Here is a 15,048-nt window from a genome sequence, read left to right on the forward strand (position 1 = left end):
TTTATAATATCTGTATTATTTAACTTTAACAATTAAATCAAGTTAAATAATAAATATTATTGAAATGGTCTTTTTAACGCCCCTAATTTTGGCAGGGAGCGGAGTTGCATTACATAAGCAAACGAGTAAGTCAATGTTTATTTTTATTTTTAGGCCACTAGACTGTGTTTTAGAAGATTTTTAATTTTTTTTTAATTTTTAATTTTTAATTTTCGATTACTTCAATGAACAGATGTGTAAATCAGCAATGTCAAGTGGGAAAGTTCATTAAATTCTTTTGTATTTTCATGCCTTGTAAAATGGGGGCCTAAAGTCCTACCTCTGCCCTTGACCCGCCACCATGCAAACGACTGACTTTTCAAGGTCCTCACTCTCTCTTCACGAAGTCTCGTGGCACTTTCCTCTCCTTTCTTTCTTTCTTGTCTGCTCTGTCAAGCTTGCATTGCCTTGCTAGTTGCTAGATGATGCTGTTTGTAAGTCTGTAGAGTTGGGTTTTCTTTGCTTCAAGTTACAGCAGGTTTGTGTCTTTTTTGAACTTAACTGTTTTTTTTTTTTCGTTTTTGTCCACTTAGTTCTTAATTGCGTTTCAATAATTTAGCGTAAAAGTTGCTATAGGCCTTTGCTGTTCTTGAATGACTCTGTATCAAAGTTGTTGATTTTGCTTCTTCAAAGTCAATTTTGGGTATTCTTGTTCTTGTTATGAGCTGTTTATCAAAACGCACCAATGTGTAAAGGTAGCTAATAAATTTCCGAATTGTTATGCTTTGCTCAGTAATGCCATGTTGAACTTGGTCTTTGAGTTCTAAACTCACAACTCCTTAGTATTATGGGTAAGAATTAAAGACAGTATGCTAGAGGTTCTTTTGGCTCATGATCTTTTTCCACAACATAGAATCTGCTATCTGTGTAACCTACTTGGTGAATCAGGATTTAAGGGGTAATTAACTGCAGATTATCATTAGGATTGTCACTAGGTTGATTCTGGATTGAGTGACTTAGTGAGATTATAAAATTATGGCAATTATAATGAGATTAATATGGCTTGTTCAGAACTCTTTTGTGACAGAAATAAACACTGAATGGCTCGAGTGCTGAAAGCGTTCCCTAATGTTGCCCGGAAAGATGGTAACCATTCTAGGAACATTGCATTGTAGAAATTAATATCTCAACTGCGCAAGAAAATTGAAGTATTCTGAAGATAGGTTGCTTGTTGGTATAAATCATTAACTAAAGAAGTGCCAACGTTTACATTAAGAAATTGATTCAGTGGGCAGTTTTTGATACATCAAGTGCTAGTAGCTGGAACCACTGAAATTTGGTTAGTACTGTGCTGCTTAATTTCAACCTTTTGAGCTTGAATTCAGTGAGCTAAACTGTTCTTTCATTAAAAGTTATAAGCATGGGAACTAAGCTAAACTATAATTTTTCTGCTGTAATGTATTCGGCTTGAAAAAACTGTTTTTATGCTTTCATCAAATCATTACTAGCATTGGAGCAAGTGATATTTCACCTTCATTTCTTATTTTTCTTCTCCCACATTTTGGGTACCCGTTCTTGTTAATCAAAATAGTTTAGTGTGATTCTTCATTGAATTTTTATTCTGTAATTAGACACGCATTTTCTGTTCCTTGTGCAGGTCCTGTTAATAAGAAATGGCTAACCATGACAAAGATGATATTCCAATGCTGTCAGACACACATCCAAAGTCAGTGGATGAAAATGTGGATTCTCGATTTCGGCCATTTCTTTCCAGGACTCGAAGTGCATCAACTTCCATTCCTTTGGATTCCATGGAGTCCTATGGTTCTGAAACCAACATTGTTGGCTTTACTGGTCCACTGCGTAGTGCAAGAAAAGCTCCACTGGTACAGATGAGTGGTCCATTATATATCAACCGTAACACTGAAAACTTGTTTCTGGCAAAACATGGTGTAACAGCTCACAAAAAGGTGGAGCCTAAGCCAGAAAAATATCCATCTCTTAATGGAAGGGATAAGAATGACTGGGATGACAACTATACTGCTACAAATGCCCATTTAATGAGGTCTGGGCAACTAGGCATGTGCAATGATCCTTACTGCACAACATGCCCATCATATTACCATTCTAGAGCTTCACAGCAAAGACATGCAAAAACTTCCAGTATATTTGATTCAAAGGTATGCTTTTGTTCTAATAGAAAAAACCTTATAGCTTTCGGTATTTCTGTCATTTTATCCTGGATTTTTACAGCTGCTACTTGTTCCGTCAGTTATATGATCATGGGGAACCAGTTTCTAATTGGATCTAGGATTTAGACTTCAGATCTAAGTGCCTATTTTGTTACAAATATTTTTACTAGGTTACTTTGCTTGGATATTTCTATCATACATCCATGATTTTGCTTATCACTAGTTTGGTTTCATGATGACTATTGTTATCGACCTAGTCAGTATAGCTCATCATTTGATTTCCATCTCTTTATACCTCTGTTGAATTCGAGAAACAACATAACTGATTGCTTATTTTTTTGAGATTTGAACATCCTAGTAGCATTTTTCATGGACCTTACTACTGTAACAATGGGGGTACTGAAACATTTAATGAATTTTATTTCTGCACTTGCTGGCTTTATTTATAGAAGTGAAGTTTTTTGTGCATTTAAAAATTAGATTAATGGCCCAAATTGTCCTTCTGTAATAAAGAAATTCTACAATCTATCCTTATTTCTCTAATTGAGCCAATTTTATTCTTCAAAGTATGTTAAGTTTTTAACCTAATCTTTTAGCAAGTTTTTGAGGCTAAACCATTGGAATTAGTCACTTATCTGCACATGAAAGCCTTCCATTTGCCTAGCTTGTAAGGGCATTTTGGAAATAAAAAATAATCATAAGCAAAATTTTGATGGTTTGGACCAAAAATCTTGTCAGAAGGATATGTTAGAAACTTAAACATATATTCAAGATAAAATTGGCTCAATTAGTGATATAAGGACAAATTGGAGAATTATCCTATTATATAAAGATAGAATGAGCCACTAACCCTTAAAAAATTCACTATGCTCATCCGATATGACTGGAATTGTTTGATAATCTTGGTATAATATGTAGCTTCTGAAAAAAAAAATGCACAAGTATCTTGTTCTTGAAAGTGATAAGTAGTTGCTCGGTGGGATAAGACATAAAAATCTTGCAAGTGGCTTCTTGTTTCATTGACATGCTCTCTGATGAAATCTTGCGAGTTCATGATATGATGAATCTCACAAGTCAAAATACAAGTTGTAATTATGGTGATTGGTCTGGACTCTTGAGGATGTTCTTGTTGGTGATGATAGAATGGCAGTGGTGGAATGGGATTATGATAATAGTTTTGATGCTTTCATGAAGGACAAGGCGGTGACAGTTTTGGCAGCTGTATGTAGGTGGTGGTAACAGAGGGTGTACAGATCTAGCGGGGGTTATTGGTGTGTTTCTTTATGTTTGAGAAGTGTTACATGTCATAAGATATTGTGTCTTATTTTCGTCCTATTTTGAGCCATCTAATTGAAAAAAAAATGTTGTATTGAAGAGTGTCATTTAGCTTGTATAGTTAGGTATTGGTTGTAGAAGTACTACATGTGTATTTATTTGAGGGCAAGGGGATTTTGTGGGCTAGTTGCATGTGCTCTTTGGGTACTGGACTTCATAACTGTTAATGGATCTATCAATGATGATTCACTTGGGACATAGTTTATTGGTAACGGAGTTGTGGCTTTGAGTTTTGCATTCTCTTTCTGGTAATGGGATCGGAATATTTTATCTTTATGCCCATAGTACATTCATTTGTTTGTGTTCTTCTGTTGTTATAGCCTACTGTTATGGAACCATTTAAATTCTTCTTTTCTTTCAAATGCTCACTTTCATTAATTGCTTGCTAAACTTTCACTAGTAATCATTTAAATTCTTCCATGGCATAAATCATAAAAGCTCAAGGTTGGATATTTGATACTTGGTTGGTTTTGAGGACTATGACATGATGGTAGGGGAATTTTGTTGTTCAAGTTGGATGCATTTGAAGGAACAAGAAAAACAGCTGGTTCACTTTTTGGCTTTTCAAAGTTCAGGATTTATTATATTTTTGAGGACCTACTATGATAATTGGTTCAGATAATAGGTTCATTTTTTTTTCTTTTTAAAATTTTGACAGCTTAGATGCTTATGGTGAAGATAATGGCTTGATGCTTTGACAAAATTTGATAATTGGTTTTACTGTCTGAAGTTCCTAATTTGATTAGTTTTTATTTAGTGAAGTGCCCTTGTTAACTTGGTAAACAAGGCAAACAAATTTTGTCTTCAAGTTGGTTTGCAAGGACTTCATAGAAGGGGTTGGTTGGCTTCAGACAAGATTTTTGATTTTTTTCCTTGTGGGAGAAAGCATTGGTGACAAAAGTTGTGCACATTCTTTGCTCTCATTTTTTCATAGTTACATGAGCTTAAATAAAAATATAATCAACAATATCTACCTGGAAAAATTACATTCCAACTGCCTGTGAATCATGTATCTTTTCTAATTTTACAAGTTGGAAACAATATTCAGTATTCTGTGAGTGACTTATATTCTCATTTTCAATATTACAGTGCATTGAACTTTTACTAGATCATTGCTTTATTTATAATTATTGTCTCCATTTCTTAGTTATTACCAATTATAATAATTTTATGGGCCTTCATTCAACTTTTTGTACTTGCAGTTTCATAGTATTCTCTATGGAGATGCTAAAGGTTGGGCAAGGAGATTCAATAATGCTATAAACTCATATATTCCTGGAGTTATGAATCCTCATGCGAAAATTGTTCAGAAGTGGAACAAGTTTTTTGTCATTTCTTGCTTGGTGGCAATTTTTGTTGACCCCTTGTTTTTCATCTTGCTGTCGGTGAAGCAGGTGTTGTTGATTTGTTTATATTTCCAGAATTTATAGTTAGCATGGAATCAAAATTATGAAGTTCACAGATTGCGCACTTGCATATAGCTCAGTAATCATGCTTTTAGTATTTTTTAAGCAGGTTTGTGAGGTGTATAATGCAGAGATTTTTTTTCTACTTCTTTTTTTCCTGCAAGGGTATGAGATTTTTCTTCACATACTATTGAGTTTTGCATTCAGACTCCTTGTTTTAGGGTTTTTGATTGAGTGTGTTCTAATCATGGATGTTGTATTTCTGAGAGGTTCCGTGATAAGGTCTTTTGCTGTGTGATTTCACATGGATTATATAGAACTCCCAGATTCTTCGTATGACTGTTCAGGACAAACTCTCATAATAATGCTCAAAGCTGCCGTTATAGTTTATACACTTAATCTCATTGTGGTTTCAATGCCTTTTTATTTAGGTATTTTATATAGTATTCTCCCCAGTTCATTACTTTAGATTGTATTGTTTGTGGATTTATGATTTTCTTTTTTGGTGCAGGAAGAAAAGTGCATAGTTATTGATTGGGGAATGACTAAAGCAGTTGTGTCTTTTAGGTGCTTGACTGATGCAATCTACTTACTGAACATATTTCTTCAGGTACATAATGCCTCTTATCACTAATTTTTGTTGGTTTCTTTCATTCTTGATGTTGTTAGACCTGTCATCTCTATTATAACTAAAAGTTATCTCGCATTTAGAAGTACCTTAGAGGTTACTTATTGTAGGCTTTGTAGTAACTTCAGCCATACAATCAACCTATGTAACACACCACTTAACACAATCAAGGCTAAAAGGATCAGGTGAAATTTTAGAACACTTTCTTTCTATGATAACAGAACCTTATACGACACGTGATAACAAAATTCAAAGGTGAACAAAACCTGTATTGGCATATCCGATGACAGAAGGAGAAAAAAACTCCTAATAAAAATGATGAGCTTGTATTTGTGTTTTTCTAATTAGATCAGTATGATTGTCAAATTCCAGTGCCTTTGTCTTGAGCTATTATATGGAAACTGTTTTAAATAGGTAATTAATCCATTAATATTCTCTTCATTTATTTTCTGCAGTTTAGATTAGCTTATGTAGCTCCTGAATCTAGAGTGGTTGGTGCTGGAGAGTTAGTTGACCATCCAAAGAAAATTGCTAAGCACTATCTCCGAGGATGTTTTTTTATTGACTTATTTGTGGTATTACCACTTCCACAGGTATGTTATTCATTCTTTGTCTAGCATATCCTTCTTCTGGGATTGGTGTCGAGTCTGTTGTGAGAGGTTCTTAAAAGAAAAGGCTGTTAAGGCATTGTAACTATCCACCTTCAGAAATTTGCTTAAAAATCTACATGTTGCATCTATATTCTTATGTTTGAATAGTTAGTTATCCAATTATCAGTGTTCTGAACCTAGCTGAGGATGTGAAAATTAATTACTTTTCATTATGTATTTTGGATTCTGGCGAGCACAAGGATGTCACTGGGCCTTATGCCCAAGTTAGTTCAAGCAAGTGTGAGTCTGATGGCATGATATGTAGAGGATAAACAATGTCCACATTGGAAATCAAGTTTTGCAAGAACTTGAAAATGGTGGGCATAGATATGAATCAACAAAGTGAAGTGTCAAGTTCTGCAGCCTCTAATATGTAATGAGCACTGCTACGATAGTGACTTTCCAGACACTCTGCTAATCTCACTGGCAGTCATATATATGTATCTCAGGTTCCATATCTGGAGATATGTGCGTCTGTCTTGCCTATAATGAGATTTGGAGAGCATCTGGACAATCACTTTAGAAGTGACTATCCTTAATGACACTCAATGTGCATTTACATCCCTGATAAAAAAGAAGAAGCATAAATAAATATCTAACTCTCTTCAAAAGTTAAATCAGGATAAATAAAATAATGATTTTTAACATGAATGGAAGGAAATATGATCGTGTGGAATGGCGCAAAAGGATCAATTTAGCCAAGCCCAGCTAGTTTGGGGTCGAGGCTTGGTTGTTGTTGTTTTTTGTAATCTGAATGGAAGGAAATTACTTTGAAATGATGGTTTGCATTATTGATAAACTTCTAGTGGTGTGAGTAGAACTAGACAGACTTCAATGTGATTATTTAAGGAAAGCATTCCTAGTTAACTGGCAATTAACAAGAAAAAAGTCAGCAAATTCATGTGAAGAGAGCATCTAAAGTTGACACATCTCTATTAAAGCAAACCCTTCTGCCCTTGAAGCAGTACACCATACAGAGGCCAAAAGTTACCCTGTCTTGCTTCAGTTGCTTTGAAATGTAAGGAATGGATCCTTAAAGTCTTCTCCATTCCCTTTTACCAAACAACAAGTATGAAATACCTCCAAAGAAACATACAATCCTTGTTTGGTGAGCCTTGGCTTTACAAGTACAATTGACTAGAGTGACCAAAGTGACTAGCTGGAGTTAGGAGCTGGAGGTCGATGGAAGTATAAATCATCCGGAATTTCTTGTTACATATACTGAAAAAGAAATAACTAGCGATTGCTTGTACATGAAATTTACACTGTAATCTTCTAGTATTTGGCTAGTTGTGTCTAATATAAATTTGTGATCTTTCTAGTATTTGATTAACGTGTCAAACATAAATTTATACCTGCATCTGATACCATATTCTTGGTAATCATGTGCAGATCATTGTGTTAGCACTCCTACCGAAAGGATTGGATTCCTTCGGAGCAAACCATGCCAAGAATCTCTTACGGGCAGCTATTCTTGTCCAGTACATTCCAAGGTTGTTTAGGTTTATTCCTCTTCTCATTGGTCAGTCTCCAAATGGCTTCATATTTGAGACAGCTTCGGCAAACTTCTTTATAAATCTTTTCACCTTTGTGTTGTCTGGCCATATCATAGGGTCGTGTTGGTATCTCTTTGGGTTGCAGGTGAGTAGAAGTAATTATGTGCTTAAATATGCTGGTAGAGCTTTATTTCTTTCAACATTTTTCTTGTCATTTGAATATCCAAAAACTTTTATAAACTCTGTTACTATTCCAGATTTCATTGTTGGAGAAATATAGAGTGGCTGAACTGTTAATGGTACATTTTTTTCATTAGTTTCACCCTCTCCTATTCAAGATATGAAGTCATAATTCAATTTAAAGTTCATAATCTCAGAAGCAAGGAAATATTGCATCATTCTGCTTTTGATTTGAATTATAAAATAATGAAATCATAATTGTTTACAACTTAAGTATATAAAACTAGTTTCAAAATCAAGACCTGATCATAATTCCTTCCAAGTTTCTCTTGCTGCTGTTATTGCTCGGATTGTCTATTTTTTATAATGATTTTAAGACTTGTTCCATACATTTTGTAGCATGTATCTTTACTCATCTGCATTTACCCCTCCCATGTATACGTGTTTCAATATGCAATTCTTGTAATGACTGAATTTCTTAAACTCCTACATGGAAGATTTAGTTCTTGAGCAATATTTGTGCTCTTGAAGTCAATAAAACAAACTCCTATATATTTTTTGGTTTACTCATGACACTATATTTATCCTTTTATGTTATCCTAGCGTGGTTTGTATGTTGTCTTATTATCCTGGTATGGTTAGTTTGGTTTCTTTGACATCTTGTTTGCCTTCTTCTTTTGGTTAATTCAGTTAATATCTACAACTAGTTTCATATTATAATGGTACTCAAAATATTCTCATAATCTTTTAACAGAGGGTAAATCAATGTCTTCGTGATGCCTGCCGTGATACTAATTATCCAAATGACTGCAAGAAGTTTATAGATTGTGGTCGACACAAGAATGTTGAACAATATGCGGCAAATTCAAACTGGAACAACTGGAAAAACAATACTAATGCCAGTGCTTGTTTTACTCCGGATGTTTTTTCTTATGGAATCTATGTCCAGGCAGTCAATCTCACTGGGAAAAATACCATCACCAGATACACATATTCATTATTTTGGGGATTCCAGGTATGTGATCAATGATATCTTATGGACATCTTACCTTATCCTCTATCTATTATGAATTGATTGGAAATTTTCTCTAGAGTAAGGAATATGAAACTTGCCATTTAAAGGCGTGCAAACTTGCTACTTGAAGGTGTGTTTGTCAAAGAGGGTTTTGGTCTTGATCTTTCTTTGTGAGAGTTAACTTCTTATATAGAGACTGTTACACATTATAAGGCTGAAAATCAGCCATTCGAACCATACAAATCATGGAAAGTCCATTGCCATAAAAGAATTCAATATGTCCAAAGATGGAGATTGAATCTCCCACTGCCATCTGCAGAACCATGTTGCTTAAGGAGATTCTTAGCTAAATCATAAAGCATGTGGATGTACATATCAATCATGCTGGCATGTCACTGTACTTGGATTTTGAGCATGCTGAATATGACTTTCATGAAATCATGTGCTTAATTTAATTTGGAGGAGAGAATTTTCTTAAACCAAAGGTACAGATGTGCTATTGGCTACAACAAGTTATGTGAAAAGTGTTGGTCAACTGAATGGTTATAAAAAATTCTTTATGGATACAGAATTTCTTAGTTCTATGTTGTAGAATGTCATCTCTTTTTTTATTTGGCGAATGTTGCCTAAGTTAAAATACAGTCCATTTTAATCCTGCTTATCCTGAAGCCCTTGATTTCTTAGGGTACTTCTTCATAACTCTTATATTTTATGCCACATACCTGCTTGATCTTAAAAGGAAGTCATTATATTTCTTTTTCCAATCATTATAGTTGTGTCAATATTGGTGCAAACTATAAAACGCTATATATTTCTTGTTGACATATATATATATAATTTTTTTTATTTTACTTTGTGAAGCAAATCAGTACTCTAGCTGGAAACCAAATACCGAGCTATTTTGTTTGGGAAATCCTCTTTACCATGGCAATAATTGGAATTGGCCTCTTGCTCTTTGCTTTTCTCATAGGAAATATGCAGAACTTTCTTCAGGCTCTCGGTAGGAGGTATAATTTATTGTTAAAATTTTCTTCTTAAATACCATGCAAAAGCCCTTGGTTGGGACGTAGTTTTTTTTTGGTTAAATGTTTGTTGGTGAAATCAATATTCTTGTTAATCTGTTTCAATAGAGTTCTTATTTGAATGCATGGATGGTCTGGGTTAGAATGAGTATGTTAAATGGTGCTTCTAGTGAGGAAATTTATAGCCTGTGCTTGGGTATGCAGTGATTATTCTGAGTTAAGATTTAAAGATATTTTTTCATCACACTTCTTAAAACTCTTTCATGGGTTTTAGATTACAAATTTTTTTCCTAAGAAAAAAAAAAAAAAAGAGCAACTTGAGGTAGTGTGATTAACCAATGCCAAAGTAACTCCATCAAGCTTCAACTCCGACTCTCCGTAAAGAAAGCATCTGATGCAAAGTCCACTATTTTACCATGAGACTTTGAATAATATAAGCTATCAACAAAAATGAAATTCTGTTTAGATAATCTTGAGAGTGCATGGTATGGTTCCTGCCAAAATTTCCATCACTTATGTGACTAGCTCGTGTCATCAGTGAGAGAATCATATTTTGATGTAGAATTGCTAAATTTATTGAATTGAAATTTCAAGATTCTTAGTTTCCAATAGTATGGTTTTTTAATCATGATACATTGAAACTTGAAGTGATGTCATCACCTTTATTATCATTTTGACAACAATGTATCAAATAAATATAATCTAATCTGGGTAATTAGATCTATATGTAGATTTATTTATATCTATATGTGTCTTACGTACACTGCTTCTGAATTTTTCTTATGGTCACCTCATTAGATATTATAGTAGTTATCATAAGTCAAGTTGTAGGATGAAGGAAAAATGGATAAAATTGCTGCACATTTGGACACATTTATAGGACATATTGTTGTTCATGCCTTATGCCATAAAAGTCAACTTTGATATGTTGATTAATTTCTATAGTTTCAATGAAAAACTTATTCATATGTGCTTGTAGTTCTTTGTGATGTTTAATCTTATTCTAGTTGGCTACTCTTTTGATATCACTTCACATCACATCATGTTCAGTTGTTGAATCGATTAAAGAATAGGCTTACACCAATTGGGTACTCAACATAGTTAATCTTGATGAATGTGAGTTCAATATTTTAATTTAAATCTCCAAAAATGGTAGTGATATGTGAGAAATGAGATCAAAGTCTATTACGATTGTATCTTGAGAATAAAACATTGTAAACCTGTGTCACTTTTGATAAGGTGCCTTTATGATGCAATTCATGTTAACCAATTAGTTTTCTATTTCTAATTTGTTATTTGCGAGTAGACTAGAATGTCATTTGTTTGCCTAATCATTACTTAACAACTATTTATTGTTCTCCCTTCTAGGAGGTCAGAAATGTCACTAAGGCAACGTGATGTTGATCAGTGGATGAGACATCGGCACTTGCCGGTAGAACTAAGAAGGTGTGTCATTAATTTTAGTTTCTCATCGCTCTCTATATATCTTTCTTTCTTTCTTTGTTTTTTCTGGTAATCCTCTCTCTCTATCACACTCATACACACTTTTATCATATATTTCTGACTTGAAGGATTAGTGTTGAAATTTAATGTAATGGCATACAATTTCAAGGCAAAGTGCATAATGAGTGAAACCCTGTCATTGAACTCCTTTATATAGTGCAACCAAACTCGATTCAAAACCCTTGTTTATGTCCTGACAAATATTCTTTTGCTATGACTTGCATATTGCTATCCCTTTTTATTGTTTCTATGCATTTCCATCTATAATATTTCTTCCTCTTTGTGGTGCACTTGTAATGATTTACTTCTATGTATGGTTGTCTTCTTCGGCATATGTTTCATGGATCTAATAACTGCTGAAAATGCATGTAGGAGAGTGATAGAAGCTGAACGGTATCATTGGGCTGCTACTAGAGGGGTAAATGAAGAAATGCTTTTGGAGAATTTGCCTGAGGACCTCCAAAGGGATATAAGAAGACACCTCTTCAAATTTGTCAAGAAAGTAAGATACAAAATATTTGGGTCTAATAAAATTGCTTAGCTACATATTGTATGCCCATTGATTACTTCAGATCCTTGGGGCTTGTAACTCCCCAATTTAATTTGACTGTGAGGTAGCGTTCAAACTCCATAGCTCATTCCAATCAAAGAGCAATACCATAGATTTTCTTATTTAAAATAATCATGAATTTTCAATAAATTTACTATGTAGTTACCTGCCAACATTTTGTAGGTATGGATAGCTCATTCCAATCAAAGAGCAATACCATAGAGTTTCTTATTTAAAATAATCATGAATTTTCAATAAATACCAACATTTTGTAGGTATGGATTTTTCACCTGATGGATGAACATGTCTTGGATGCGGTTTGTGAGAAATTAAAACAGAAAATATACATCAAGGGAAGTGCGATTTTTTATGTTGGTGGTCTGGTTGAGAAGATGGTTTTTATTGTGCGTGGAAAAGTGGAAAGCATCGGACATGATGGGACGGTGGTAGCCTTATCTGAAGGGAATGTTTGTGGTGAGGAACTTCTCACATGGTTTCTTGAGCATAGTTCAGTGTCCAAAGGTATATTATTATTCTTAAAAATATATTGATTCTTATTTTACTTCATTACTGACTGGTTTAAGTTACCTGCTAGCTAAACTTCCAATGGCTTCTGTCACACCATGAGAGCGTGAACATGGTTTATTTTTCTTCCTGGTGCAGATGGAAGGAAAATCAAGATTTCTGGACAGCGTTTGATTAGCAGCAGGACAGTAAGATGCTTAACAAATGTAGAAGCATTTTCACTTAGTGCCGCAGACCTTGAACAAGTCACCAGCCTTTTTGCAAGAAACCTGCGGAATCCGCTCGTCCAAGGAGCCATAAGGTTATTCCTATGCCAAGTCATATCTTTTTGCATATGCTTTAATAAGTATAGCAGTTTGACTTTGTTATGCTGTAAAACAATGCATGTCAATTATATTGCAAGCTTTTCATCTTTTCCCTTGAGAAATACCTAATATGAAAGAAAAAAAAAATCAAATAACATTAAAATTTTATATCATATAATTTCATTTCAACAACCCATTTACAACAAAAAAAAAATGAGAATAATATTTTTAATAATAACAAGATACAACTTTTTGTGGACCAGTATCATTGTTATGGATCTAGGATCTAAATCATAACCTTGGATATGTTACTCAGGAGATTGTGGACATGAGTCATAAACTTCTGGGTATAGAGGGATTAATAACAAAAAATGGGGTGGAAATAATAGTTGAATATGAGCTTAAAAGAAGTCACAGGGATCAACCGAATAGAAAATGGGATAACCTTGTCCGAGCACCTCTTTCAGAAGGAGAAATTAACATCTTTTAAGGCTTATGCATGCACAAAAGGGATTGAAGGATGGTATCATCTTTTTTTTTTTCTTTTTTTTTTTGGCGTATGTAGATGAACTTATCTTAGAGATGCCTTATGAAGAATTTATTCAAGAAGATTTTATGGGTATGTGGGAAGCAATGACAATTTAAAAATATTTGAAAGAGAATGAATATAAATCCTTCCCTCTCAAGAAGAGTAAAAATCCATGAAGTTAAAACATGTAAAGTGCTTATGTTAGTGGCTTCAAGTTTCAACGAAGGTGTTATTTCAGCGCAGTGGTCATGGTTTTACATTCACAGGCCTTGAAGGTGTCTTCACACTAGGATTGTAAAGTTAATTGTCAGAATAACTTACCAGTCATGGTTCTAAAGTTTGACCTGCCGTTGTTAATTAGAGTCTTGATGCTGTAATTTGAGTTATTATCAAAGATTTGCTTCGAGTAAAATATTGAATAGATATGATTTTGCTTCTGAGTTAAAAGTGAAGGGGATACATGATACATTAAATCAATGTTTGCAAAATGCACTCTCTTAAAACAACAAGCTCTTTCACTTGACTTTGTTTTGCCTTCTGACAGGTATCAATCTCCCTACTGGAGAGCCCTTGCTGCTACCCGCATTCAAGTTGCTTGGAGATATCGGCAGAAGCGTCTAAAGCATAACAAGACCACTCAATCATGTCATTTTGCCCCTCACTCAAATCATTCTTCGTTCTCAAGGGTTTAGATCTTTGTATTTTGTAATGTAAGAGTTAGGAAATCTTCGGAATGTATGGCAACGTAGGAAGTTTCCATTTAAATTGAGGTCAACATAAAAATTAGGAAACCATTGTCAATGTACGAGTTCGTATTAACCATATGAAGAAAATGGTCATTTTTGTACAAAGATGTTTTTGTGTTCAACCTTTGAAGTTAACATTCCTAGGTAGTTGTTGGTTTTTTTTTTAATTTATGCAATAAGTGATTACGTTTTAACATTCTATATGTTTAAGAATAAAGTTTTTTAAAACTTTTTGGATGGTAAATAATTATATATTCATGTTAATATTTATTTTTTAAAACCATAGTATGTAAATGATTGGTGGTAGAAGGTATAGTACTTATAAAATAGTTTTTTTTTTGTTTTTGGGTGGGGTTTATGGATTCTTAAATGATAAAGTTAATAATTTTTAAGTAAGATATTTTAATAAATGAGATAATAAACTTTAAATTTTAAAAATAAGTGTTCATTCTTGTTTAAATATGATAAATGTTTTGGAATTTAAAAGCATTAATACTTAGAAAATAGAAATTATAAATCTTTTACTTAGATAGTTTAGGGAGCATTTATAACATTTGAATAATATTATTTTGCTGGAGTGGAGATGTTAAAGAGTTTTTTTCTCCTAATAACATTAATAGAGAGTAAATATTTTTTACAGAACATTAAAAAAGGGTCAAATATTTTTATACATTATTAGTTAATTCTTCAACAATATTAATGTATTAGAATTGCTTTGCATTTATCACTCTTGACAAGAAAAGAAAAGGCCTACAAGACTTCTTCTTAACCCAAACTTACTTGGGGAGCTTTATATTTTGATATATAATTGGTGGCTAAATATTCAAATGGAAATCATATTAAAAAACTTGCCTATAAAAGGGCTCGTAAGCACCACCCTAACACCATCTTTTTAAGAATTTAAAAATCCATCGACATATAATTTTTAACATGGGATCAATTGTATGGATTTTAATGGGATCTAAGCTTCACCTAAAAGCACCATCT

General features: G+C 33.5%; 1 protein-coding gene across 2 annotated transcripts; it reads left to right on the top strand.

The window, feature by feature from the left end:
- The first annotated feature begins 274 nt into the window (after window positions 1-274).
- Window positions 275-14,255, top strand: LOC105133308 (probable cyclic nucleotide-gated ion channel 20, chloroplastic). 2 transcript variants are annotated; one of them, XM_011037246.1, is made up of 14 exons: window positions 275-517; window positions 1,637-2,159; window positions 4,709-4,900; window positions 5,424-5,522; window positions 5,996-6,133; window positions 7,583-7,831; window positions 7,944-7,985; window positions 8,621-8,881; window positions 9,743-9,888; window positions 11,272-11,349; window positions 11,779-11,908; window positions 12,232-12,478; window positions 12,620-12,782; window positions 13,860-14,255. In XM_011037246.1, exons 2-14 carry the CDS (start codon window positions 1,653-1,655, stop codon window positions 14,005-14,007), a joined length of 2,400 nt encoding a protein of 799 aa, XP_011035548.1. In that variant the 5' UTR covers window positions 275-517; window positions 1,637-1,652; the 3' UTR covers window positions 14,008-14,255. The 2 variants fall into 2 exon arrangements, with proteins under 2 accessions (XP_011035548.1, XP_011035549.1); XM_011037247.1 differs by lacking the exon at window positions 7,944-7,985 and having other exon boundaries at window positions 276-517.
- Window positions 14,256-15,048: the final 793 nt, after the last annotated feature.

Source organism: Populus euphratica, unplaced genomic scaffold (assembly GCF_000495115.2).
Source record: "Populus euphratica unplaced genomic scaffold, PopEup_1.0 scaffold114.1, whole genome shotgun sequence".
In the NCBI taxonomy this organism is placed as follows: Eukaryota; Viridiplantae; Streptophyta; class Magnoliopsida; order Malpighiales; family Salicaceae; genus Populus; species Populus euphratica.

Excerpts from the sequence above, each read along its gene's own strand:
- LOC105133308 (XM_011037246.1), top strand. The coding sequence starts at position 1,653 with ATGGCTAACCATGACAAAGATGATATTCCAATGCTGTCAGACACACAT. Across the intron at positions 2,160-4,708 it reads CCAGTATATTTGATTCAAAG|TTTCATAGTATTCTCTATGG; the intron begins GTATGCTTTTGT and ends TTGTACTTGCAG. Across the intron at positions 7,986-8,620 it reads GAGTGGCTGAACTGTTAATG|AGGGTAAATCAATGTCTTCG; the intron begins GTACATTTTTTT and ends ATCTTTTAACAG.